Source organism: Cydia amplana, chromosome 10 (genome assembly GCF_948474715.1).
Source record: "Cydia amplana chromosome 10, ilCydAmpl1.1, whole genome shotgun sequence".
Lineage (NCBI taxonomy): Eukaryota > Metazoa > Arthropoda > Insecta > Lepidoptera > Tortricidae > Cydia > Cydia amplana.
Window position 1 is genome coordinate 16,552,331 of NC_086078.1, and position 14,984 is coordinate 16,567,314.

Sequence of the window (14,984 nt, forward strand, 5' to 3'; positions counted from 1 at the left end):
CAGTGACGAACTACTTACTAATTTACGACGAATTTTGAACATCCTTATTAAAAATTTGACACAAAATGTGGCGAATTAAAGGCCGAAGCAAGAAGGAAGAATATACATTTAGAATGGGCGTTGATGTGAACATAGTGAGTGTGAGGTTAACATTCACTGAAAAACTTGGATATACTTACACACTGGACCATACGGCATACTTGAAAGCCGAAAGGCCGAATAAAAAATCAAAATGTTTTCTCTGCACGATATTCGTCGCATACAACCGGCACATTACAAATGCTTACAATCAACTGGGTCCAGGCGAGTGCGGTTGCGACAGTACGGACCGGGAGGTTTAGAATATCAACAATACTTAAGCGGGCGTGCGGTCCCCCTGCGCCGAACGGCCCGTGCGTACTCCACCAGATGAGTTCGAAATAGGAGCTCTAAATGCAAGCGATGCCATTCTATCGGCTCCACAAGACCTTGTAATGGCTCTCATACATATATGTAGCGTATAAGTATTTGAATTCAATTGCACACTCAAATTGATTCTGTCCTAGCAGATACAGTTTTCAATGGAAGTTATAACGGTAAAAGACGTGAACGGTATCAATGGTGTGTGAATCGGAATGGTTTACCTATAAGTTATAGGAGCTGAAAGTGCAGTCTTGCGATTGAAGTAATTGGTGAGCCACAGCTCTATTTTGACTAGTGATGTGTCGTGGATTTTTTTGTTACCGGGAATATTGTAAATAAATGCGCATAATTTCGTTGTGTTCTTCCGCTGTCGGGAATCATTAAATTTAAATATGGTAACAACATGAAAACAATACTTGAACCTTGTTATTGAATTGTTCTGAAAGTTTTTCTCCAATATGCTCGGGAAAGTTTACCGTATTGTAACAAAAATAGGACAGGATTTTGTTAATTTTGGGCAAACTCAAACTAATAAAAAAATCACAATCATGATTGTATTTATTTTCGCGGACGGCAAGTTGTACGAAAATCCATTACCTACCGTATTATATTTACCTTTTAAAAACATGTATCGACTAAGAAAAATCAATGCGAACAGCCAATTATTAAAGATGCGTCTACACGATCCGGTGCAAATATCATCATGACCCATTGGTCAAGGTCATTACCTTACATGTCTTGTACAAGACCGTTGTGCATGATCGTGTCAATACTGCTTAGTAAAATTAAAGACCACTTTTATAGTTTTTACGGATCTGATGTATAATAAACATTGTGCACAGCTAATATTACATAATTATTTTTTATTTGACTGAATGAGTTGCCCCTTGAACTTTAAACAAAAATATTAATGAGGAAAATTTTTCTTGTAAATTTTTGATGCGAAGGTTCGATTCGAGTGATGTTTGATGCTTAATAATTGATACCCTTTTTCTTGCATTTTTTAAGAAATACTCTGCAATAATGTACTATTAGACTCCATTAGCAACGTAATTCTCATGAGATTTATAGGTATATTAAACATTTTATTGAATTCATCTTGCTACAGCTAATTATACATTATTTCTTCTGCCAGACGAGCGCACAATGTGTTTTTTTTAAATCCAAAATCCCAATATCCCAATCAATCAATCAATCAATCAACGAAATCAATTTTAATTTTAATTATGTGTTATTTATTATCCATATTTTTGACATGTTCTGTTTAAATTGGTCTGATACTGTGTATCCACTACTGCATGGACTCTTCCTTATTTGGAATAAAGATATTGAGTATTGAGTAATGAGTATTGAATATTTACTGGATTATCACCAAAAATGTACAGAATATTTCCAGGAAGTATTAATATTGCTTTTGGGGATGACACATATTAATTATGCCCGTGAGTTTGAAATCTTCCAGGGAACTTCATCAGATTCCCGGTCTAGGAACATTCCCACTATTCCCAGGCTCTGCCCATCACTAATTTTAACTGCTGACTATAACCATTGCGGAATCCGCAAGTTATGCGTTAAAATAACGTCTTACGCGGTTGTGAAATTGCCCGCGAGATGGCGCTTTGGATAAAGTTATTAAGTTAAGACTTTAACCGTTATTTTCTAGATTCCTTTAGGATTCTAGTTTGCACTTTAATGTGACTTGTAATTGCAGTTTACTATGTACGTATATGAATCGTCTATCTATATAATTCAACCAACCATGACTTAGGATGTTAAAACATCTTAGTCATAGATACTTACATACAGTTAAAAATAGTTATTTCTTAAATACATCTATTATCTTGACCAGCTGGTCAAGCGGCTGCTAGACCAATCAACAAAAATGTTTCAAATAGTTTTGTTAGAACTATAAAAAAAGGAATTAAAACAGTACAAATATACAGTAGACCATTTTTTCGGTTACCTATATCGGAGTATTTCCTTTTTATTTACTATTATAATTTAACCCACAAAATCATTTCTTATTCTGCTTATGTAATAAAAATCGTGTAAATTCTAAAAAAATGTACGCTAACTTTAGAAGGACATTACACATATTCCGAGAAGAAAATATGAATTCTCCTTCAATTTATAAACCAAAACGTTATGTACCATCGCCCAACTTAACTGACAGTTCGTAAACCTTATTACAAAAGGCATAAGGTCCACCGATGGACAGTTAAGAGTATTATTGTTTGTACCTATGTGTAAAATCCTAACTTCAGTAAAACAGCTGGAACAATCTGCCCTAGGCGTTTCCATGTTTCCATTGCCCCAACCATAGAGAAATATAGTAAGAATAGAGTGCTCACTCCATACATCAATTTTGGTACCAAAAAGACTACTTTTCGTAGTCGACATCTAGCATCGAATAACGGAATTATCAGTACCTTGATACTAGATGTCTAATGAGTCGCGACTCACGAAAATTGTATTTAACAATTTACAACTAATATTAAAGCAGAAGGAATTGAAAACAGAGTTCCCGCTAATCCGGTTACATATATTATTAGCTGAAAGTTGAGCATTAGACTTTTGGGTCGATGCAAGATCTATTGTCAAGTAGCAGTACTGATAATTCCGCTACTCGACTATGAAAATGATAGTCTTTTTAGTACCAAAACTGATGTATGGAGTGAGCACTCTATGTATTTTTTTCTCTATGCCCCAACTAATGTGGTTATATTCAAGATTATGCCAGATTTAAGGGAGATATGAAAGCAAGCCTCGGGGTCAACTCGGGTAATCTTGGACCCCACTTTGCCTTATTTAAATCTTTGTTTAGGACCAATTGCATTATCAACATCGGTAATGTCTGGAAGGGGGAAATGAGTTCCGGAGGGAAGTTTGTGTGCGTTATTTATTTGTTTACATTCGCTTTCAAATATATTTAATTGAACTTTTTCTAAACTTAAAATATAACAAGAGATTTATTTGTATCAGACCAGTAGCTTAACTTAATAGTTTAAAGAAAACCCTAATCGAACCTTAGATGGTGTGTGGAAATGATCACGTAACTTTTTGCTCGCATCTCTCTTTTTTACTTTCCGTTTGTATCGACTAACGTTTATCATCTTTACTATGGGCTCAGATCTAATTTATAAGTATATTAACTCAGTAAGTAAGTATATTTAGTAAATTTATGTTTTAATAAATACATTCATTTTTCGTTCCAAAGATTATAGGAAAATCTTATTAAAAATCAATAGACGCCAGCGCGGATAAATTTATTGGGTATAAAATTTAAATTATGATTAATAATTTTCAGGCCTATCGATTCATCGCTTGTATTTTATGAATTCCCGATAGCCATCACCTGCCTCTACAAATATTTTGTATGAAAATTTAATATCGTTACGTCAACCTGAACTTTGAGATCATTCTCAAAACTGTAGACATTTTTAAATTTTAAGAAAAAATAAAAAAGTTATTCAAATAACATTTGGTCAGTTACCGATTTTATAATTATCACCAACTTTTTTCGAAATAAGTACTTTACTTACGACAAATTGTTTTTTAATAATGCAAAATAATTATGCAAACAAAGAAACACGTTTAATTTTTAAATACCTAAGTGATTTATTAAATTCAGTAGTGAATGCCTATTAACATCCTTCTTGGTTTTATATTTAGAAAAAAAATGAGTACGTTTACTGCAATTATTCACGATGATCAATAAATAGTAAAAATAAAACACTACAATATCATACAATTCATACATTAACACCAACCTAACGTTGTTTAATCCCTTTTCGCGGCAATAAGATTAAGTTACTCATAATATGTAGGTATTATGAATAACTTCTTAGTTACAAATCTCATGTGGTTCCCCAACATAAACCATTTGACATATACAAGATCTGAATTGACTCCCCAAATCACGCAAATCTCAGCAAAACCAAAATCTCTATCATACTTTAGAATAAGCCCCTGGCACGTGCGAGTCACGTGACTTCCCGGATTAAGCCAGAGGCAGATAATTAACTGAGCAAAATGGTGGCACCGACCACGATCGATAGAGGGATTGGTCCCAATTTGAAGTACGCCATTATTTTTGATTGGTCGATTTAGAGTAATTAGTGGGTTTTTATTTTTATTGTGATTTGAAAAGTTCCCAAAGGGTGCTATAGACACAAATACATATTTTTGATCAATCGATTGTAAATGCCAGTCGACATTCATAGGCCAGTCAGTTTTAAAAGTTGGAAATGTTAAACAGAATTGACTTTGGTTACAAAACTTGGTAAAAAATAGGTAACCCTAAGCTCTTTCATCATTTGACAACGATTTGATAACCTTAAAAATTATAATATTAATTAAATGCGTTAAAATGTGGACATACAGTATTCATGTCAATTAAAGGTACTTTGGATTTCAAACGTTTGTCATTTGGTCTAAAAATACTCCTTCCTTTCATGTTTGCGATCTGGGTTAGACCTTTAAACTTTTAACGAATCCGCAAAGCTTCAAAAAGTCAACTCTAACAGGCGATTTCCATCGTGTCAGATTTCTAAACCGGGATTGTAACTTAAGAACATTGTCAACGTGGAGTGGAAAGGTAAATCCCTTGATTGACGAAGTCCCTTACATTCAAGGGGCGCGCAAATACTCCCTGGCAGGTGTCTTATTGCTAAGAAAATCTTTTCAAAGTACTCCCAATTGCTAAAATTTCACCTTTTATATTCGGTGTTTGGCGAATGAAATGTGTTTTTTTAACGATTTTCTGGCGTGTGTTTTGTTCGATTGTTATTTGTTTTCGAAAGTAAATATTTTCAGTTGGCGACTGTGTTAACACAGTATTGCTAAAAATGGATTTTGTTTTGTTTCTGTGTTACCTAGTTATTGAAATTTCAAAAAAAAGAGTCGTTGCTGACAAAATAAGAGCTGCATAATATTTTTAGTGTCAGACTTCAATACCCTCTGAAACAACTCCAAATCAAAAAATATTCTTCTGAAATCACTTGGTTTTTAGAACTCCTCTTTTATTACTTTATTATTTACATAAACAGAATAACCTGCAATAACTTAGTATGGCTAGGGTAAACAACACAAGAACATCGATAAAACTGTAGTGTTATTTTTTTATGACACCAATAAATAAGTTTAAACAAACAAACATAGTGGAGCGGCCGATTACAGTTTGGTGGCACCGAGTAACGATGCGATTCAGTTAGGGTGACGGAACACGACGCTACTTGTTTTAACCCCTAATAAGAGAGACATTAAAAGTTTAACTTGTGTCTCTGTGTGTCTTTCTGTGGCATCATGGCTTCCGAACGCTCGGACTCGGAAAACTCGGACTGCCGGACAGTAAAATTCATTGTAGTGCACAATCGCCCTAAGTATAGTGAACGTTTGAATTTTCAGAATAAATGAAATGATTTGAGTGTAGCTTATTAAAATAAATGTTATAATGTAATTCATTACATGAGCACAGAATAAATAATAGTACTACGACAGAAGGCTCACTGCATAACAAAACCCCTGTTTAGGTATAGCAAACGGGCTTAAACGTTGCCGTTTGGACATTATTATTATATATATACGAGTACATATGTGTAGTCAGCATTATTGTCATTGTTCCTGCAACCAGCTGCGATGCAATGTTTATTTGCTTTAGACATAGTTGTTTGCGACACCAGGCAGTCTAGCATGAGTTGCGTTCTCGCGCGCAACTCCATACATCTTGCGCGACTTCAAGTATGGAGTCGCGCGCGAGAACGCAACTCATGTTAGACCGTCAGATCTAGTGACGGCCGCGCAACGCAGAGTGACACACGCCTGACATTAATCAGGACACGTTCATCTTCTTCTTCCTAGCCTTATCCCATTTACTTGGGGTCGGCTCTCCTTATACGGCGTCGCCTGGACTGTGCTGGGTCGTCTCTGGTGGTATTTCTTCTTTCAGGTTCTTTTTTACAAAACCTATTCATGTTATCTTGGGCTTCCCGCGTCCCCTAGCTTCTCACTAATCTCTAGCACCTTTCTCGACATGTTATTTAATAGTTCTCTGTGATCTTGACTGAATTGTCCTTTTTCCTTAGAAAATTTGGAAAACTTTAAGATATAAGTGATGAAATGATAAATAAACTGCGTTCCAACCGCGCCGTATGCAGTCAAACTGAGCAGTTACATAGCCCGCCGGTTTAATCTATCCGCGTTTACGCGTCGTTTGCCCCCAACAACCGACTCAATGGCGGATTGCCGAATTGGCCCGCTTTTTATCTTCGTTATGACGTCAATCATTTACTTTTTCTTTGTTTCACATATTTCTGGGTATAGTCAGCAGCCGAAGTATCACAAATGATCTGAACATAACTTATTTTTGAGAGAAAATAAGCGTGTGCAGATCATTTTAAACATCTCGTCCACTTAGCTACTTCGTCATCACAGAGCACACAAGAGCTAAAATAGCAGGATCAAGAAATTATTAACATAGTTTTATAAATAAAATATATCTGTTGTTCATATCACTTTTTTGTGTGTACAAGTTATAAGCAGATCCGGACACTTGGTTTAGATCTATTACCAATATAACAGGTTATGTGTTCAGACATTATACTAGACCGCATAAATATCTTACATGTCAAGATACAATTACCAGCGCCATTTGAAGCAATTCTAGCCCAGTATCTCCATTGCCTGACTGCAATAACTACCACACATTACCATAAAGTCATAAGTTCCTTATACTTCCTACTAAGATACTCCCTTTTATTACAGTAGCACAATTTCTAAACTAGGATAAAACAGCTTAAGAATATAGACTTTGCAATTGCTCTTAGGCCTTTTTGTTCCACAACTTTGCGCTAATAAATCGATGTGTTGCTCGCTAACGCTCTCATAACACTACATTCTTGTTTGATGCTCATTTACAGAGGTAAATAGCCAATAGGGCCGTGTAAACGCGCCATTATCTCTTCATGGAGCCTTTATGCTGCATTTAAAGTAGCTTAGAGAGTTAATTATGTGGTTGTGTGGTTTAAAATGAGATCGGGGAGATTAAAACTATTTATCCCACACACGTAAAAAAGCAGCGTGGGTAGACCACCTACTAGGCTCGATAGATTTCTAGAAAATGGTGCGGATGTGTATCAATGAGAGCAACAAGGAATTTAATGGTGTCATTACTTTAGCGATAGCTTATTAGGATCGAAAATCGGAAGTGGTAAAACTGATATCAGTACATGATTATCAGTATCACACACGTGAAAAATCAGCTTGAGTAGAATTTCTAGTTGAATAACTAACTATGGATGTGTATCAGTGAGGGCAACTAGGAATTGAATAGGATCAAAACTCGGAATCGGTAAAATGAAAAATGCATCGCAGATATTATAATTATAGGCAATAGGTAAAATTAATGTGATGTACCTTCTCAAAGCAGCACCAAACTTTTCCAAGATGATACTGATGGATATCCATGTTTTATGGTGCATGAAATATAAAATTGCTCATAAAAATAAAGAAGACCAAGTACTGTCTGCCTGTACACGCTCATAAAACGTATAGAAATTAAGAACAACGTCAGAACTAGAATTTTTACCGTCCCATAAATACTTTTCTTCTCTGTTTTACCGACTGTCATAAACTAAGATATGTTAAACTCACTAACATCACAAATGAATTTTGCCTCAATCACCGACCCATTCAATAATGAGTCTTAGAAGTTTCCGATTAAAGTCGGAGTTCCTCAGGGTACTGTGTTAGGAGTTTTTCATATCGTTCAAGCAGAAAACATTGGCAGAGCGCTTTGCCCATCATAAAGGGGGAAACTTTACAAATCTTCGGATTTCTTACGCTTTTAGGGGCACATAATATATTTATCTGCCCCTCGACACATTCACAATAGCTGGAGTTCGTCACTCGGGGGATTTGTTGGGACTCACATTGGCGCTGATTACGTAATTTTCATAAGACAAGTTAAGAACCTTTGGGAGTTTGTCGTTTAGGTATAAATGAACATGCGAGAGAAGTTTGAGAAGCGTGTATCTTTCGGGGCATGAAACAAGGTTTTTAAACTTAGTTAGCAAGTTTATAAACCAGGATAATATACAAAATCTTTGACTAATTATCTTTGGTGTTATGCATCGTTAGTAAATTTAAAGCCCTTTAACTAAAACAACATTTCATGCTGAAATTGCGCCAAGACTTTTTGCAAAGTGAAAAACCTTTTTGGGAATTATTTTAAAATATTTTGCATACAGTTTCAATAGTAAGTAATAAATGTGTAAGGGCGATTGTGCACTACAATGAATTTTACTGTCCGGCAGTCTGAGTTTTCGTGGTCCGATATAGCATGAAAAAAACGGATGATTGGCTTGTGCACTTGTCCGTCTTTTTACTCGCAGGTGCGGCGCAGTGGCATGAAAAAAACGGATGATTGACTTGTGCACCTGTCCGTCTTTTTACTAAAAGAGAGATAACCAAGCGGCCAAGTCATGAATAATACTAATTCCAGACGCAGTGCACAAGCATATAAACACGTTTTTCATAGCTGTCATCTCGGACCGGAAAAAAACTGTCCGGAATGGGGAAAAGTAAAATGTCGGACGGTAAAATTACGTCTAGTGCACAAGCTACTATATACATTTAATGGCGTGCCATATCGGACCGTAAAAACTCGGACTGCCGGACAGTAAAATTCATTGTAGTGCACAATCGCCTTAAGTATAGTGAACGTTTGAATTTTCAGAATAAAACTAGGGACATAATTTTTTTTTTGCCAGTTCTGGTTGACAAAAAATACTTAATTATTACTAATGTGTACTGCTATTTACCTAATAACTTTTGTCATACATTTTCACAGTTTCTTAATAAAACTCAATCCTTTTGAATTATTGAAATATTTTCAATACTGTACATATACACATTATACACACATTTTGCGGTGGAATTTTGAAGCAGTTTAAATTTTACTACATTTACTCGAGTAGGAAACACGTAGTAGAAGTCTCTACAAAAGATTAAAATTCAGTAGACTGAAACCACCGTTTGGTAATAAAATGTTTTTTTTTTTAATATTTACGTTTGCGTTTTCATTGAAAATTTGAATTCATTAATACGCACGGATAGTGGTTATTATGCAAAAGAAATTAGCAGTAGTAGTATTTTTTTTATCAGAATTAGCCTGATAAGCCAATATTTTATCTAATTTATCGTTGATTAAGTACCTACTTTAAATAAGCGATAAGTGTCGCATTATACGCTCCTTGTTTGGAAATATTTTAGCAAGTGAAGCAATGTATAACAACAATATTTAATGTCAAAACATTAAATTACTTAGTGAAATACTTATAGCCAGGAATAAGCTATAGTTTTAAAATGTTATCTCTTAGTCTTTATGTAAAACTTTGATATTATGAAATTGGCGTTTGCAATTTTGGCAAAGGCATCTGTGATAAATAGTAATTCAATGATATTAAACGTTGATGTGAAACCAGTGGAATAGTAAATAAACAAAAAGTAGTAAATAAGTAAACAATCTAAACATTCAAAATGGAAGACAAAAATAATGTACCTGGTGACGTTACGGTGGAGCAAGCAGAAGTGAAGACTCGTGTTGATCTAGACAAGATCTTAGTAGATGAAATCGGTCAATTTGGATGGTTCCAGCTACGGACGTGGGCTTTGGCGGCAATTGCTGTTATATTTAGTGGATTTGCGTCCGCTGAATATGTGTTCACAACGGCGAGAATTAACACCAGGTTTAACAAAATACTAATTTGATATTTAATTATTTAAACCATCGTGTAATACAACTAGAAAACTCTATAGTCTGTAGACTATTCTAATGATTGTTGCTTACCTAATCGTTTTTTTTTATAGTTGAAAGCTGCATAGCCTTATGTCGTTTTTTTCTTCTTATTGTGTGAAGGGATGATAACTAAATAATATTTTGCCAATATCTTGCCACCTCTAATCCCCGGGGAGTAGCTTTTATGAGGCCTTCTTTAGTGTGTAGTTTTTCAGATAATAGATAGATAATATTTTACTAATTGACATCCACAATGACAAAACCTATCTCACAAATAACCATACAATAAATATTTTTCAAATTTTTGTTACATCAATTTAAAAACAGCAGCTGCAGTAACTAGTCGCGTAATAACTAAACATTTGAACATTGTCACGCGTTGTTACGCATTGTCGTGTTTATTTGAATGTATAACGTTGCTTCTTAGGTGCCTCATCCCGGAGTGTGAATCTACAAACCAGCCCATCGACTTCGCACCATCATGGATCTTAAACGCTGTTCCACCGTCTGGTTCCTCATTCGACAGCTGCCAGCGTTTCGCCAACGTTTCGATCAACCAGCTAGATGACGTTTGTCCTGCTAGTTTGTTCGACTCTAACAATGTCGTAGATTGTGAGGAGTACGTCTATGAGAATACTGACACTGTTGTCTACACTGTGAGTAATACCATAAATAGAAGGTTCAACCTCTAACAAAAGGCATCTATTACGAGAGCGAAAGCAGGCGTCCGTTCCGTAGCAGTGCCCGGTAACTACTACTGCTAGACCTCAAAATTGCATCTTCGTCGCGTCGCTACAAGTACATGCGGCCCACACCAATTTTAGTGAGCCACGCCTGGTAATACTTACATAAGTAGATTGCAGTAGGTAGGAATATTAGCATTAAGGCAAACGTTCTAGTGATCATCATGCGTATGGCCAATATATTATATCCTACCGTCACGTTCATGCCGTCAAAGGTACCTACTGATAAAAATAATGTCCCGACATATGTTAAAAATGTATAATCACAACCAATTTCGTTATCATGATTTAATGATGTAAGGATATTATAAATATTATGATATACGATAAGCGTCATCAGGTAAAAGATAACCCTCAACAGCACATACTTGACATTACAAGTACTTAACGCAAAAATAGGATAATGAAAATAAAACTGGATAAGTGCGCAATTAAATATCGATTATAAATCAATCATAATTGTTGATAATATATCATCGCTAATAAATCATATTTTAATAAAATAATAAAAAAATAAAAAAATATTTTTAAAGCTTATTGAGATAAACAAGAGGAGTGCATTTGCACTCACAGTCATTGAAAATGTAAACTAACGGATTCACAATCTTACGGTGTCATATATAACCCTCGATACAAACTGACCTGTTTATGTTGCTCGATGGGTGTGGTTAAGAATCCTGAATATGAAAGGAAATTATATTGTCTAAATTCTTACTACTATTTAATACTTCTTTAAAATAAAATTAATTACAAAAAAGTTTTTGCAGCATTGCCATTACAATACTGCAGCAGCAAATGGTGCAGTGCGAATCGCAATATAACCTTGATACTTTTATTAAGCTTATTGATACTATTTTCCTCTGATTTCAGTTCGGGCTAGCATGTCGGGATTGGCAACGCTCCTTCATTGGTACAGCAAGTGCGTTTGGGACGCTAGCGTGCTTACCTATTACGGGTGAAAATTCCTGCTCTATCCATTGTACAGTCAAGTGTCAAAATATGGGTGCACTCATCATACTAAAAAATATGTCCCATAGTTCTTATGTCAGCGAGTTAAGAACTATGGGACATATTTTTGAGTAAGTTGTATGCACCCATATTTTTACACTTGACTTCAAAAATACAGTTCATGATGCAACAAGTTATATAGTTCCAAATCTATGCCTAGCTGCAATGGAATTCTTCCGGTGATCATGATGTTGACTATGACTTCTTTTAGCCCGACTTCATCGTGTAGTATTCATAATATTCATATCAATATAATGTTACTCTAGGATTCGTATCAGACCGATGGGGGCGGCGTACGGCGCTGATCATCAATGCTGTCATTCGTGCTACTGTTGGCCTGAGCCGTTCGTGGACCAACACATATGTTGGCTTCACTCTTCTGGAATTCCTTGAAGCCGCCCTAGGTGGTGGCGTCTTTAGCTGTGCTTATATTTTAGGTAAGTTAGTCGTACATCACACAATTACTGTTGTAGATTTAAGGAGGGAGAGTATAAGATTAAAGAAAATATTTTCGTAGAATCAAATTATATTCGTAGAAACCTAAAACTACAAGTTCCGACAAAGCCAAGCAGCGTGCTTCACCAGTTGGCTATGACTGTAATTGAAACATGAGTATACCTATCTTTGTTGCACAGAACTATCCTTTATTTCATATTGGTACAGAAATGTGATTCGCTGGTAATTGCCTCCATTCGTATATTTGGTGATCTTTCCACTTTGACAAGTCTTCATCACCATCAACTTAATTATTAACTCCAAATTAATGTTTTGTACAAAAGTATTTAAAGAATAGTTTGTAACTAGATATGGTAATAATTTATACAATTTTAAATAATTGATCTCTTTTCCGATTGTTTTGTACAGTGATGGAGATGGTTGGGCCTCGGATGCGAGTCGCATTTGGAACTTCGATGAACTCCGCTTTCTCGGTTGGCTGTGTCATCGCTGGCCTACTGGCCTGGGCTTTCAACGACTGGCGCGACTTTACCCGCGCTCTATATATCCCAATGTTCATCATGAGCTTCTCACTCTGGCTCGTCCCAGAATCAGTCCGCTGGTACATGAGCAAGGGACGTTACCAAGAATCTGAGACTGTTCTCAAAACAGCAGCAAGAATTAACGGAAGACAACTGTCAGACAAGTCGTTGGAAGCTTTAAGGGAATCAGTGGAAGAAGAGAAGAGGAAGAATGAGATGGAAGCAGAGAATAAGAAGAAAGAGTCGTGGTTAATAGTTCAAGTGTTCAGACATAAACCGATCTTGATACGGTGTTTAGTGTCGCCTTTCTGGTGGATAACCTTTACTATTGTTTACTACGGGTTGTCTGTAAATGTTGTGAACATATCAGGAAATCGCTATTTGAACTACGTGGCGGTATCGGCTGTGGAGATTCCTGGCTATTGGACGTCGATGTTTTTGTTGGGCATCATTGGGAGGAAGCCGGTGCTCATCGCCGCATTTTGGGTCTGCGCCGCCTGCCAAGCGGCATATGTCTTCATGCCTGAAGGTAATACTTGCTTCTATTATTTTGTTATATTGTTACATCTATTACTTATTTACCTAAAAATACTGATGGAGTCTCAATTTGTGTCTAGTTTTATTATTTCCTTCCAAATACATTGCTGTAAAGTTGGTGATCGGATCAAATTTAGGAAAACAAGACAGTAGAATATAGAAACATTGAGTGTTGCCTTACAGATTGTTTAAAATGTTGCTAGGTGTTTCTGACAATACAATACAATACTCTTTATTGCACACCTCAAAATAAAATTAGGTTCAAAATATGTTACAGCCCTGACAATGATTAACATTGAACAGCATTTTTAATAAAGATAAAACGTAAGCATAATATAGCTTGTTATTTGTACCTATGTGAAGTAGGTTAAAATCTCTTGACTTTTTCATTTTACCGCTTCATAAATTATTAATTAACCTTTTCATGTATATTTTTTAAGGTTATTACGATCTTTCCCTGGCGGTGTACCTGATTGGCAAGTTCTCCATTGCCATGGTGTCTGCAGGGCTGTACGTGTACACAGCAGAGTTGTATCCTACAAGAAACCGCCACAGTCTGCTAGGTTACTCGTCTATGGTCGGAAGAATTGGGTCTATTTTAGCCCCTCTCACTCCAGCCTTGGTAAGCAACAGTTATCATCATCATTATATATAACTGAAAGACAATTATTTTAAATGACGAGCTTATAGAGTTTATGTGGTGACTGTGGTGAGGGAAGAAGTTCATATTAGAAAATAAATATGTTTATGTTTAGTAGGTAGTAGAAGATTTTTATGTAAGATCGGGAGTCATAAGAATTAAAAAAAAAAATGCTATAGCCTAAACCCTTATGATATATAGCCTATGAACCTTCCATATCATGTACCGTTGCTTTAGCGCAGGCAATATTTTATAGAGGAAATAACACTATAGTGATATTTTTAAATTTGTTAGTTCAAGCTTCAAGCATCACCAATGAAGATACATACATATATTATCTTGCAGTTAGCATTGCTTAGTTCTTATCACGTTATTCATTAAACGTTTGCAAATTTAACTGGCTGTTGCTCATCGATTTTGTCTATCATGTTTAACAGTTTTGTGATGAAAGTACAAAATGTACCTAACAGAAGTTTGTTAAGTCTTCCTCCTTTATGAATAAAGGAGGAAGGGCCGAGGCGTCCGACATGTCATTTTCTATGACAGCTGATAGGTGATCACGTGGTGCTTTCCATAGAAAACGAAGCTCCGGAAGCTCCGGCCCGGCCCCGGCCCAGTCTAGCGGCCAGTCATGTTTTAGTATTTTAAGCCATTGCATTTGTAACAGGGTAACTCCACATTTGACGAACTGCCGTTCGTCATATTCGGTTGCTTCGCGCTTCTCTCCGGCTGCCTAGTATTCATCACACCAGAGACCCTCGGTGCCAAGTTCCCTGACACCATGGAGGAAGCTTCGGACATTGGCAAGAAGAAAGATGGGGCTAAATAAAAATATGATTTGTAAGTGGAGTGACTTTTCATTGACAACTTTAACTCAACCT

General features: G+C 36.0%; 1 protein-coding gene and 1 long non-coding RNA gene across 2 annotated transcripts in view; one reads left to right on the plus strand and one right to left on the minus strand.

Annotated features, from left to right (window-relative positions):
• The window catches only part of LOC134651505 (uncharacterized), a 310,205-nt gene that overhangs the window by 274,074 nt on the left and 21,147 nt on the right, over nucleotides 1-14,984 (minus strand). The window lies entirely within an intron of this gene.
• Nucleotides 9,904-14,959, plus strand: LOC134651591 (organic cation transporter protein-like). The gene is made up of 7 exons (XM_063506695.1): nucleotides 9,904-10,148; nucleotides 10,626-10,854; nucleotides 11,812-11,896; nucleotides 12,216-12,386; nucleotides 12,814-13,455; nucleotides 13,904-14,085; nucleotides 14,771-14,959. Exons 1-7 carry the CDS (start codon nucleotides 9,940-9,942, stop codon nucleotides 14,930-14,932), a joined length of 1,680 nt encoding a protein of 559 aa, XP_063362765.1. The 5' UTR covers nucleotides 9,904-9,939; the 3' UTR covers nucleotides 14,933-14,959.